This window comes from Galleria mellonella, unplaced genomic scaffold, assembly GCF_026898425.1.
Source record: "Galleria mellonella isolate WM207_F2 unplaced genomic scaffold, CSIRO_AGI_GalMel_v1 utg132, whole genome shotgun sequence".
Taxonomy (NCBI): Eukaryota; Metazoa; Arthropoda; class Insecta; order Lepidoptera; family Pyralidae; genus Galleria; species Galleria mellonella.
In genome coordinates this window covers 6,547,901-6,563,030 of record NW_026441989.1, presented here as the reverse complement: position 1 = coordinate 6,563,030, position 15,130 = coordinate 6,547,901, and the positions used below count along the sequence as shown (strand labels likewise).

Genomic DNA, 15,130 nt, shown 5'->3' with positions numbered 1-15,130 from the left:
TAAATATTTTCTAAAACCTTCTTAGATTCATGTTCCATATAAATGTTATGCATAATGAGACGTTGCGTCGTATATAAAGTTGAAGTGAACGATCATACCAAAAAATCTCATGTTTAATGCAAGAGGCAATGCCTCTAAGCACGCTTGTCGCTCACAGATGGTCACTGAATTGACTAAATGCATCGCAAAGGAGCATTCACGGCAAATGGCTCACAAGTGGTGGTCGAGTCTCTAGTCTCTGGTCCCCTATGGATGGCCGCTATTTTCCTAATATAACAGACTGCGTTCTGAGAAATTATTTAACAAGTTGTGCCTTTCTTATATCACCGCACTTGCTTTTTTATTACTTTTAAAAATTAACCGTAACAACCTAGAAATTAAATAGCCGTATACACTGTGATTTCCAATAATGATATCCTGTGTCGTAAATGTGCTTCTTGTCGAGTTATTCTTTAAAAACTTCATATATGTACGAAGTATTAGATAGTTTTTCTATAGTAAATAACATAGATTTCTGTAACTATTAAGCATTAAAAGAGCTGTTACTTTGTTGTAAAATTTATAGTGTAGGTTAATAATAAATATTTACAGATATAGTACAATGCCTGAATAAAAAAAAAAAACATTATGTTATTTAAATTTATTTCTGCCCAGATATTTATAGTCGTACAGTATATCTACTAATATAATAGTAATAGTACATTGTTAAATTTCACATTAATCTGCATAACAAAAGTGAAGCTCACATTATGATGATTCCTTGCAGGGGCTTTTAAATGTTTGTATAGTGAACGTCGTTGGTGGAACCAAAATATTATACAGCAGGGACGGATCACACAAAATAAGCTGGTGGTTTGTAAACAGTACATATTGTTTCTTCACGAGCACTACGTTCGCTTTGCTTACTCGACAGCGATATATGGAAATGTTAGATAGACATTCTAGTATGTTTTGACTTAAAACAAGTTCGCGCTGAAAATGCACATATTTCTTATAGTTGTTAAAGAATTGACAGTATCTAACTCCTATATAATGAACAATGTCTTAATCGAATTATTACATTCAAATTTGAAGATTTAGATAAATAATTCTATAAAACAGTATACATTATTATTTAAATACAATATCGTGGTGCAATCAACGTTGGCAATAAAGAAGATATGTGGGTACTATTTACCTGCATAAAATTTTCATCGCGTTAAATTGTACTGATAGTGTATTTAAAATATCTATAAACAATGCAAAAATTTAAAATGAACTATGTAAAATACAATATTATTTTGTTATACATGCAAATACGGTGTATGTATATTAAAGTTGCGGCTAGTGTAAGTACAAATCTACTGGGCTTTTTTTAATGGGTGAAAATGTGTAACGGTAACCCCGCTTGTGTTGTCAATACACGCTGGCGGGGTACCAGTAAGTGATGATGAGATGAGGACGAAAGCAGATCAGTTAGCCTATATAGTGAATTTTATAAGAATGAATTACGATAGTTTTTAAGAGAAGCCGCACGAAGGGTGAACTGATGGGGTATACTGCTGATAATGGGGCTTTTCGACCTTATTATTAACATTCCCTTTCCCCCAACCAACTAGGTAGATTAATGTATTCATATAGTTCTACCGTTCAATTGTATTATACTGCAAATACGTTGCTAAACTGACTTTTTCCTGATAAGATAAACATACGTATGATGTATAAATAGTTTAGATATGATATCAGTGAAGGCTACTTATGGACACCTATTCAGTCAAAACTGATACTAATATCTACCTATAGAATTGTGAATCATTTATATTTTCATTTATTTATACACTGATATCACCTCCTGCATATTATTTATCATTGTTAAAAAACACATAAAAAACACCGATAAAGCCAAGCATCCAAAGAATAATAACAGCAACGCTCTCTCTGCGATATTTGTTGCAAAAATAGAGATAGTAAAGTTTCTAGCATATCGCGTTTTGTATAAAGAGGAGAAAGTTTTATTTTCGTAAACTTCCTCGACTCGACTATCAACAGTTAAAAGATTCGAAGTATAACTTGTAATGACTTTGTAGATAGTTTCGTTTCATTCAAACACGGTCAGTACAGTAAGGCGTCGAGTGTAACTAGTACAATAAGATATTACCTCTGCCGACCGTTAAAATAATATGGTACCTAGTGTGGTTATACACTAAGGTTCCAAGGAGCATCTTTACGTTACCAAGGAAAATAAAAGCACAGTCAAAAAAACATCAAAATCTCATTAGTTCCCATTTCATGCCGAGACGACACTACGGAAGCAGTATAACTAATGTACAGTAATAAACAGAGATGCGGGATGTCGTATTTCTTTTTATAACTTCTCTGTACCGTCCATTTTCTGGTTTAAAAGATAGCTACAGAGTGCTGAGGCGGAAATAACAGTTGATATTATGAAGTGTTAGTGTTTAAGATGTTGACCCAATTGTGGACTGAGAAATAATTTATAATGGTCCAATGCTGGTTTCCTAATCTTAGTTGATTAAATATGTTATTTGGATTCTAATAATAACTACTTTTTAATAAATTTAGAATGGCAACCAAACTGACGGCCTACCTATAGATATGAACAGTACCGTGGACATAAGTCCAGAGAGTTGAGAATGTTGAGAGAGTACTTTCTATTATTAATACTATAAATACATACATAGCACTATTGTTGTTAATTACTATCGACTTTATTACTTAAGTCATGAGACTAATTAAAAGTTTTTGATACTTTTAGATAGTTTATCGTTTAAAGAAGTACCATTTGGGATAAAATTTTATAAGAACTCTTCAACGACACCTCAATTAAGATAATTTTACTCAGCATTCAACTTTCTTCTAAAGTTTCATAGAGATGGAACTTGAGCTACAAAAGTTTTGATGCACGGATCAACAACCAAACACAGTCGGCTAACCGCATATATAATATGCTTTTATAAAGTTTGACCTTATATCTTCTTGATAAACCTAATTACTGTAAATATAATAATTAAAGGGTATAGAATCCTATAAAGTCATTCATAAGTAAATATCGAAACAATCTGAGTGAGATTTTTACTGATTAAATAAAAGTTGTTGCTTCGATATGTTTTCTCTGTGTTCTTGAAAATCTAATTTATAATCTGGTGTATGATTTATTATGATACAGTATCTAGAAGTGGTCCATTTCACTGGATTTCCTACTTTTGAAATCTGTGCGTACTATAAGTTAGCATTAAATAATTATTTATTTAGTTATTATAAAAGAAGAATGAATACTCCAAAAGCTTTTTTGTTCAAAATCTGGATGTCGTTAGCAAAATATAAAACTGTATTGACTTATATTCAAATATAATGTAAGAAGAATAAAAAAGAAAAATTTGGCAGTATTAGATTTAAATTTGAAATTGTTAATAGGTACATAGTAAAAAGAACAAATTCTAGAAAGTTTTCCACACATTGTGTAGAAATTTTTGGACATTCCCGAGGGAACGAAAAATAATTGTTTCCGCGTACAAATCCGCTGTATTTTTTTTTTTTTTGCATATATGGCAGAATGCTTTTAGCTTAAAGTCCACCTTGTACTCGAATTTTATGTTGTACTGGAGAATAGTGACTTTTGAATGTACATTTACACTACCCGAAGCGGAGTCTTATGTTTCTTTCAGTTTAGTGGTTATTTTAATAAATATATTAATTATTGTTCTTACTACAATAAAAGTATACAACTTGGCTATACAATTTTTATTTATTTTAACTACATTTAGACATACAATAAAATTAGTTTTTAATTTGGTATTTTATCCTCAACTAAAAATAACGATTTAAAATTTCGAAGATTGACTTGTACCTATATAAAAATAAATATCGATGTATGGTTTCCATGTATTTGTTTCAAGTTATTGTTTGACATTGAAATAGACAAGAACATGCATTAAATATATTAGCGTAACACTATGATGCTAGTAAAATAAAACCTTGACAAAAGGAAGACTGTTTGATCTTTTGTCAGGGTACCCGGTAGATTGTGATTATTTTCCCTGACTGGCAACTTCTAAAAGAATTCCAAGAGGATTAATTACCTGAAACGGCTTTGTAAGTCCTTTGTCTAAGCGATGAGCATTCCCCCAGCTGAAACCTTTCAAGATTTAATTGAAATGCTTCGATAGGATTTTTGTGGTTGGACTCTGATCAGAGAAACAATGATTTGTTTAGAAGATTAATGTCTGCTTTCACGTTGTAATTTTCATCCCTTTTTAATTAATTTGATTAGTAGTAGTAGTATATTATATAACATCATTAGTCGAATGTTCTCTAAGGAACTTATTGTTGTGCATTACAATAATAAACCTAACTTCGCCTTTAATTTATTAACCCAATTAACGTAATGTGTTATAGTGCAAATAATAGGATAAAATGGTATTAATTAATTTACAGAAACCGATAAATTTGATGTGGTAGTCAAGCATTAAACTGTAACACTGTAGCTACAAAATTACGAAATTACGTATTAAACGACTGTTAGATTTCTTTTCAAAAAATATATACAAGGAATAGTTAATAGAAGTCTAGAATAATATAAATAGATATACTTCTGAATATAAAAATTTATATTGTAAGAGAAACAAATCTGTAATCAATGAAAGGTAGTTAAATCGGTGTATCAACTTAGTTGTCAAAATGTATGAACTAACTGCATTGATATTTCTTTATTCAAAAACTCATATAATCAGGTTGCTGTATAGCTATATTTGTAAGAATACAAATCAATAATGATAGCTAGGACAAAAGGTATTTGTTTGTTTGAATATTATTCTCAAATAGTTTGTGCTCATATTGATTCCATATAAGAGATGTATTTGTAGATATGAATAGCAATAAAATGTTTTTGAATTCTTTTATTCCAATACATAGTACAATAATTGTAAGAAAATTAAAACAAGTACATTCAAATATCCCGCGCCCTCCCTTTCCATTCGACCTGTCAGCGAACATGATGAATCAGAGCTGCCCAAAATGGCAACATCCGAGAAAAAACAAAAATCATCGATGGCGGCCGTTTCGCGCGTTCCGAATAAAATCATCATAATTAATGTGCTTCGGTGAGGTATTCATTCAAGTTGGTGGCTAAAAGTGAACCTAGGACGATCGACAACCCGTACACTTGTGGTCAGCTCCAGGCAGACTTCAACAAGAATATTCCGTAATTCCTTACCTTTCTACATCTTGTCTGAACTTATTCGCTTGTGCCGGTATTTTACAGCAGTAATAAAGCCCTAATGTTTTTTTCAATAGCAAGTATTTTTCGTCGTCTTTTTTATACTAACATATCATATTAACAATTGATTTTAATTTACAAATATTTCATTTTCATCTTGATATTAGATAAAAAATTTCACAGAAAATATACAAGTTTTAGCTCGCACTCAATAAATGAGTGTTTAACCGAGAAACAAATAAAAGGAAGAAATAAAAAGAGCTGCATATTGTGGAACGTTCGTAGTCAATGGTTAACCGTAGTGTTTCACTGAATACGAGTATCCGCTATCAGCCATTGGTGCTCGGCTCCTGAATGGAGAACGAAACAAATCCAATCAGACTCAAACATTTAGAGCGAAAAGTTGTTACGTTTTAAATTTCTTGTTGTCTTTTCTTGTAATTAAACTGGTGTACGCCGTATGTACCGTGTGCGGTGCACATTGGTCCCAAGTGTATAGTGTATCACTTATCATGATTTGGCCATTTAGATACAATCTCATCTGATTCAGTGTTAACTTTGTGTTGGCTTAGTACAGTAACTGACTTCCCTTATGACTGATGACCCATATAATGTATGTATTTGCATTCCATACAATATAATTGTGATGAAAGCTGTTGAATTTATATTATATTAATTAATCACTTGCAGTCGTAGTAATGGAAGTACTTAACCTTTTCGTATTTTCCTAAACACCATATTGTATTATACTATTATATTAATGTTATAAATACGATAGTAACGATGAATGAATGTTTGCTACTTTTTTAAATAAAAACTGGTATGAAATTTGGTAGACGTGTGAGTTATATTCTAACATAGTACATAAGAATACTTTATGTATTGATATATGCGAGTAGATCTGCAGGATATAGCTAGTATTATATAAAGTATTTTATGTGTTATACTATATGTACAAACTTCCACATTTATAATATTAGTGGAAAGTAGGACTTTTAGTCGCCTATAGTTATAATGTTCGTATGACCTTTCAATATTAAGCTAAGCATTATGTTTAAAATTACTCCTCTCCATCCAAAGGTTGCCTGAAAGAGAACGCTTTTAGCGATGAGATCGCCTATTGTTTTCTCACTGTGATTATTTCTTGTAATTGTTAGTATCTATTATAAGTTTCCTATTCTAATCTTTTGGTGGAAACAATAAAGAGTATCCGTCTATCTATATAACTATTTATTTATCTATCTATATTGTACTAGCTTGTACTCGCGACTTCGTCCACGTGATCATGATATGTTTATGGACTAGTATAAAAAATTGCCTTTGGTTAATCCATACATTGACAGTTTTTTTTTCTTGTGTTAACTAAAGTTAAAAGATTTGTAATTTTTAGTCGAGTTAGAGAACCATTAATATTAAAGCAACATTAAGCACTACGTTGGCGTTGCGTGTAGGTGCATGCTTCATCATCCAGAAATTTATTATTTATAAAAATGGCGCTCTTCCTTTTTTTGTCTCACCATTTCATAAATGATAAATATTATAATTATTAAATACATTTTAAAATGGGCTACATTTAGGTCTCATAAAAACTTGTAAAAACTTTCTTCTTAAAGCGCTCGGGGACGTTACCGGTGCAAATTTAAAGTATGTATTACTAATAGTCTCGCGGCTTTGGTGTGTAGAAATATCTGTTTGAGAAATATTTTTTCTTAATATTTAAATAAATAATATTGTTATTGTAATCTATAAAAGTAAAGAAGAACTATCAATATAAGATACAAAGTAATCATAAATTACAAACCGTTACATGTATTTTTTTTTCACATTTTTTACTTAAAATACTTATAAGGCAAAGTATTATTGTGTATTATACGAATGAATGAATAATAAACTGTTTATGAATATCCTCTATTCTCTTTTAATATTAATTAATACTCTATATATATTAATTCACATAAACCAGCCTAATTAGATAAACGTATAAGAGATCACAAGATACCTAAGGATACCCGTTTATCTATTGTGGAAGGCAAATGGGGAAACCATCACACAAATTTCCCTAACACATGAAAGGAAAAAAATATAAGAGTAAAGTTCTTGATAACGGGCTTCCACGATGTAACATGCCGTGGCGGTCCGAGTCCGGCAGGGGCAGAAGCAAGACTGAACCGGTCGACATCATGCGAAATCCTTATCAGATGGAATGTAAGGATACCCGTAACATGAAAAAATCATTGAATGATAATTTTTGATGACAAAATTTACAGTATAGTACGTTCATTATAAAACCAACATCTATCAACAGGTGATCAAAAGAACAAATGAAAGAGATCTTCAATCCTATAAATCACGGTAATGTACTGTTCGTATTGCAAATATTATAATAACCTCTTACGCCTTAACGGCTTTATGAATCGATTTGAAATTTGGCACACAGGGGGCGTGAAGAAGGATATAGGCTACTTATCTAAGTTATGTGGACAGAGTTGCGGAAACAGCTAGTATAATTAAAAAAACAACAATAATGAACTATGGCCCCTAAGCTACACTGCCGCAAACCGTCAGCAGGCGAGCATGAGAATTCCATTACTGGCATTGAAGTGACACGTTCGCGACGCCCGACGCGCCCCAACACGGAGATGTTCGCGATAACAAGCGAATTTATTTAAATCATAGCTAGTTGTTTATGTTGAGAATCATGAATTAAATAGGATTTTAATGTCGAATAGATTATTATGACTGACTATCTAATAACATAGAAAAAGAAGGCTATAGAGCGTATGACCTTAGAAGTTGAAGTATGTTCAAAATTTAAAAATTAAACTTAATGTTATTTAATAAGTTGCTTATTTTGATATTGTTACAATATATTGTTTTGAAGTAGTTGTGTTTGTATGGCTGTGGTTTTGGTTTGAAGGGTGGGATATGGCGTGAATTTACAGGGTACAGAGGAATAACATCTGGATCCTCAGGAATGGCAACGCATGGGGGGTATCATGGACGAAACAGTATACTCTGTTATGTCCATGATACTGCTCATGTCTATAGGCGACGGTTACCACTTTCCATCAGGTGGGCCGTTAGATTGTTTGCCATTCTAAGTTGTATAAAAAAAAAAGTATACAATATGAAATAATAATAACGACGTTACTGAGTAAGCGAACAAATCAAAAAGATTCCTTCTTATTTATGCCACATTATATATATATAAGTGACACATTCTTAATTTTTACAGATAATTTAATTAGTTTGATCAACAAAATAAAGGCTTGTTCGACAAAACAAAGATATATGCAAGACCATAGGTACTATCTTTAATGTTAACTTAATGTAAACTTGGTAAGTAAACTTGCTGTGCAAACGCAAAGTTTACCCACCGAAATAAAAGCATACGTAAAGCAAATCTAAAAAAATTCACGATACTGCTCACATATCCGCATTTTCTTTATAATGGTATTTCATTTTAATTATTACTACCATTGCATGTCATATCTATTAGGCTGCAGATACTACCCTTAATCTATGCAGACTATCCTGGCCATATTCGCCATCCTTCATCTACTCGTATACATGTACTGATTGCATATTGTTTTTTTCATAGTTAGTTTTTTAATAACTTTTAAACTTTATATTAAAAATCTAATAGATTACATTAAGAATCTAATAACTCGTGAGACGCTCATGTCCGTGTTATGAGATTTCCAATCTTTGCAAACGAAGTGAGCTTGCTTTAATTATATCTACATGTTAATACACCTCCAACAAAGTTATAAAATATTATTATAGCCGCCGGTGCCTCTCCATCTCGACTGAGGATACCGCTGTTTCGTAAACACATCGTATTTGCATTGCACTTACATAATTAGTTCAGTTAATTATGTAAATAATTAAAAATCTCAACACTGTAACAACACAGTTGCAGCAGAGTAACAATGAAAAATAATTTAGTAATGTATACGCATTGCGGCGATGACTAAATTATTTAAAAAATCCTTTTAAATAATTGTAAGTATTAAAGATTTACTTAGGCTTTAAAATTTCTTTATTATTATGTATAAAATAATACTTTTTTGTTCCTATATTCATATGTGTGATTGATGAAATTTGAACAGTAAATAGATATTTACTTAACTTACAATGGCTTATTAAAATGTTTTAGCACATTTATTACAAATTTTGTGATTTGAAAATTAAAGAATAGGAGAGGGATTATTAATATGTTCTTATTCTTGTAAAAATGAAAGAGCGTTTTTGAAGTTTCTTATATTTTCTGTTAGAAAATAAATAACAAGCGTTCCATTCTTCTATATTTTTTTATCACCGTCAAATCTTGTTCGCGTGTGGGAGTTCCAAATACGAGGCAAGAAAGACCATGTGATGACACACGCATTGGACATGTGCGAAGCAACGATAAAATGAAATCAAACGAGCGTGCGCTCTACAATTCGTATCTATTACTCGTTAACTACACACTAATAATTTTTATGATTATAATGAAGCATACTGGGCGAGAGAAAAGTACATTATTAACTGATGGATATACTAAGATATGTTATCATACGAATGTGCCCTTGCTCCATTAATTGAAGTAGTATTACCGAGTATTTTTTCCTCTTCCATTCTTCCATTTCGATCAAAGTTCTGTATTTATTATATATATATATATATATATATATATATATATATATATATATATATATATATATATATATATATATATATATATATATATATATATATATATATATATATATATATATATATATATATATATATTATATATTAAAGAACTGAAAATAGTTAGCTATTAATGAATGTTAATTATGTTGTGGAACCTAGACCCTATTTGTCAGCATTAATTATAATAATCATTATCATCAAATCAGCCGTTAACCGTCCACTGCTGAACATAGGCCTCCCCCATAAAGGGGAGTTTAGCTAGTAGTGGCTATACTTAGCAAGCGCTTTGTCAATTACAGATAGGCTTTGGTGATGTTTGAAGAGGGACGCCGTTGCTCATCCCTCGACCACTAAGTTTTCTTAGTTGCCTTTTACGACCTATTCTATCTCCGTGGGAGGAAAGAAATTGTTAGTAATGGGTTCTAACTGACCTATTGCTAGCAATATACCCTATCAGGTCGACTTCCACGTGGTTCTCTCTGGGAACTGTTGTGATTAATTATATTAGAATTCATTACGATGGGCTATCTGACCTGCATTCATCATCACCTATCATCCCTCACTGGTACCTCGCCAGCGTATATTGATAGCGCAGGCAAAGTTATTATTCCATTATCACCCTTTAAAAAAATTTCTATGTCAGGACGATACGGCAATAAGTTAATTATAATTTTGTATTGTAAGTACTTATATCTTACTCAGCTTTACTCACTTTTGAAATTCGGGGATTCCACACTAGGTTTGCACTTAGCAGGAGTCCTTTTTCATGAACGCGGTTTAGGACTGTATCACGAGCAAAATGCACGAGCGAACACTGCGCTGTTTATCGCTGTGCGTGTGTGATCCGCGGTGGTGATGGTACACAATTGTATAGTATTATGCAGTCGTGTTGTCGCGTGGCTGGGTGATGAGTTTGATTCCCAGATCGATATATAGCTGATGTTCGAGTATCAGTGAGTAAAGTCGACATAAATAATTAAAATATAGTATGTATCACGTTAGAAATTATTCAATAGTTATATTATTTTTTATTGCACTCAAAAATACATAAAGATTAAGTTACACAAAAAAAAGCAAACTTAAATTGTGGTAAAACTAGTTATTTTGATATAATAACTAAGCTACTTTTATTTAAAATCAATTTTGATAGAATTTCTTTATATATACCTTCTTATATCCTTTCAGATACAAAAATATTTAAAAAAATCGGTTTACAACTGACGTAGTTAAAAGTTAATAAACATAAAATAATACCACCGAATTTAGAATCTCCTTCTTTTCAAAGTAATTATTTGTTTAGTTACTAATACGTATATATTGTATACATTATTAATGTGCAGTATTATTATTATCAACTTATATGTTAACCTACTTACTTACTTAGATAACGAAATGATGGTCGTGACTCCGTGACCTGGTGATTCAGTAGGTCGCGATCTCACTTAAAAAGGTTAAATTTTTTAAGTCGTATTTTATTATCCAAGTTATGGTCCATTTACACGCCAAATATTGAAATCCGTTAAACCAGAGGGAGACTTTGTACAAAAGTCGATTGCTTGGGTACCTCTGTCCCATTCGTGTTTCAACCGTGAAGCAGTTGTGTTTGCATAACTGTGTTTCGGTTTGAAGGGTGGGATATGGCGTGAATTTACTGGGTACAGAGGAATAACACCTGAGTCCTCAGGAATGGCAACGCATGGGGGTATCATGGGCGAAACAGCATACTCTGTTATGTCCATGGTACTGCTCATGTCTATAGGCGACGGTTACCACTTTCCATCAGGTGGGCCGTCAGCTTGTTTGCCATTCTAAGTTTTATAAAAAAAAAAAAAAAAATGTTTAAGTGCGTAATAATAATTGAAATATTTTCATAAATTTTTAGTTTATCTTCAATTGCAATAAAATTAGTATAGAAGTAGGTACATTAATAGTCTTTCGTCAAAAATAAATTTACGTTGCTGAAAAAAAGTAATAGCAAAAATATTCAAACATGCAAGTATTCAAACGTCTACATAATATTATTACACTATCCTACGTCAATCATATTCTATGTCAAATGACCTGGTATATAATTTATCCGTTTACCAGATTTCATTGAAATTCGTTGAACTGTTCGAATATGATTTGTTAATAAAATTCTAAAATCTAAATACTATCTGAACATGTACAAACTTTCACATTTATAACATTAGAGTAGACTGTTTATTTCTTCTTCTCAATTTCTAAATTTCTATTATAGATACGTTTAAAAAATTCACTGCTCCATGTAGCAGTTTCAAGAAATTACTTAGCACAGAATATAATAATAGATAACATAGTTTATAATATAATAAAATTATTATGTGGCAAGTGAGAAAAACTAATTTCAGCTTTCAATTAGCGTTGCCGTCTCTCATAATGACATATGCAACGTGAACGCAGTGTACAGCACGAATTTAGCCGACAACCTCGCGTCATGAACAATGAGCATGATAATTTGCAACGTGTAGCGCTTACAGACAAATGTAGCGTATGTCCCTATTGTGGTATATAAAAACTACCACAAAATAGCTGTAGTAGATATTTACTTTACCTTGTATTCAGTCGTGGTATAATTAACATTGATTAGTAATATTATTTCCTAGATTTTCAGCTCTCCTACAGAAGTTAAACTCCTTTATAATTGGTTAGTATTGGTATCCTTCGATTTACCATCAATTTCTGAATAATAGTTTGTATAAGTTTTCTGGGTAAGTAGTATGGATTTATATATTTCCTTTTTATACATTGTACGTACATTGTGTTTATCATCATCATCATCAGCCGTTAACTGTTCACTGCTGAACATAAGCCTTTTCCATAAAGGGAGTTTTACCAGTAGTTGCCACGCTTGGCAGGCAGATTAGCAACCAAAATTGGGCTTTTAGAGATGATTTAAGAGAGACACAGCTGTTTATCCCTCTACGATTAAGTTCCTTTAATCGCTAGTGTTAGTGGTCTATTCTATGCCGGGACTATACGGGGAATAAAAAAAACATATTTTGTATATAGCACGTTATACATATTTCGTTATAAAACTAAATCCTAATATACATTACAAGTCTAGTAGCGGAAAACTAGTTTCACTACATTACTCTAACAGATCCATTTATAAACCTCAAAATTCATAAAACTGAAACAGTTTCGTGCTCCCTAAAATTTAAAAAAGTATTATCATGTAAATAATTTAATCATACAAACATATCGCGAATTTTATAGTGGAAAAGTTTCTATCTATTGAGTGTCTTATATTTATAGCTATTTAGATATTAACACGACTCTTTTCGGATCTTTAAGATTTCTATTTACACTTCTGAGGTGGCAAACAAGCATACGGCCCACCTCATAGCAAGCGATTACTGTAGCCTGTGAACGCCTACCATTGGGGAGGTTGGAGGGTTTGAATTACTCGGCGAGTTATGGAGAGATTTCTTGCATGACAGAATCCGAAACGAGGATATCCGCAAAAGAACCAAAGTAACCGACATAACCCGAAGGATAAACAAGCTGAAGCTAAATAGCTGGGCTAATAACATAGCTCGAAGAACTAATAACCAATGGGAGTGATGATGATGATGGTGATGAAGAGCTGCAATATTAGGCAACAAAAAACATTACTTTTGGGGTACCTATCCTGATGTTTATATTTATAAGCTTGAGATATCCAATGTAATTTTTGACATCCTAATGAATATTAACGCACTATACTCGTACCAATCCCCGTAAACGATATACTTAATCTTGTATTTAGTAACTTGCTTAATTTTAATAAAAAAAAAAGCATCTAATCTGCCTTCTGAACACAACCAAACTTGATAAAATTTTTAATTAATAAAATTCTAATAAAATTACGCATTACAGTAAAATAGTTTAAAATACTAAACAAAAGGGGGTGTAATTGGTTTTCTGTACAACCTTTGCAGTGCACATTCGCTGTTCGCCCGCACATAAACGACGTGGCGAGCTCATAAAACCTTATCTGTCCCCTTCGAGGAGTGTTTGCAATGATATTTCTACTTGCCTTTCAAATTAGTAAAATAGTCAAGTAGATTAATTTTAGCCTCTAATTTTAATTTAATATTTTTTACTAATATAACCATTTGTATATTGCTGTATATAAACATAAGTTCTTGTGCGAAATTAGTGGCTTCCAATTGTAATGTACAAAAAACATCACAATATAAGAAACTCTTTGGCAATATATCTACTGAACACAGTCATATTATGATTTATATTAACTTAAACTTTATTTTTGGGTACTTATATATTACATTAATTCAAAGCCTTTGTCTTTTAAGTATTTAGATATAAAATAACACTTCGTTGTATATAAAATTATGACATACTACTATATAAATAAGTAATCTATTATATTATAAGAAATTCCTAATTATCAAAATAAGAATATTGTATATCAAAATTGTACTAATGTAGCTATTTACTTCCTGAGTCTTACTTGCTGATCGTCTTTTAATACAATCCATATCTAATTCTAATATCTAAAAGTTTAATGATATGAAATATTATTAAGATATTTAATTGAATTAAAGTTTATATACCCCTATTTTGTTAATTGAAGTAAATATGAGATAGATATGACAATGAATTTATAGTGTATAGGCATTACACCGTTGTCCTCAAGAGTCATGGGCGAAACAGTACTCTGTTATGTCCATGGTACTGTTTATGTCTATAGGCAACGGTTGCCACTTTCCATAACCGGGTGAACCGTCAACTAAGAAAACTCAATAAATCCAAATATGTCCAGTCAATATAGAATTTAAATCAATATCTGTTAATGGAGTAATGCTTTAACAGAGTTAGTGGAGAGAATCGTAAACGAGATGCAACTACAGTTGTATAAAATCCTGCAGTAAAAAATAATTAGATTTTACATTTATGTTAAGCGAGATCAAAAATGTAAACAAAGCTACATCTTTGTAATCAAAAACATTTCTACATTTTACATCTACATTATATATTTTAATCATCATGTCAATATCAATTTTCTAAACTTTATAGAGTCTATACTTTAATCCTAATTTCGTACGTGTTCTATTTTTTTTTTTTTGTTCTAAGCACTCTTGTTTTACAACACAAGGGGCAAACGAGCATGCGGCTCACCTGATGGTAAGTAACTACCGCCGCTCAGGATCACCCACGACACCAACGGCATTTCAGGTGTGCTACCGGCCTTTTAAAAAGAAATATGCTCTT

General features: G+C 31.6%; 1 protein-coding gene across 2 annotated transcripts in view; it reads right to left on the bottom strand.

Moving 5' to 3' along the window:
* LOC113518046 (lachesin-like) overlaps window positions 1-15,130 on the bottom strand; it is a 252,845-nt gene that overhangs the window by 175,849 nt on the left and 61,866 nt on the right. The window contains exon 1 of one of the 2 annotated variants that reach the window (XM_026902800.3): window positions 10,608-10,685. The exons of the other annotated variant lie outside the window; for it this stretch is intronic. Coding sequence (XP_026758601.2) covers window position 10,608 — 1 coding nt within the window. The 5' untranslated portion in view covers window positions 10,609-10,685. Of the gene's footprint in view, window positions 1-10,607; window positions 10,686-15,130 lie in introns of those variants that run through there. 2 annotated transcript variants of the gene reach the window in all.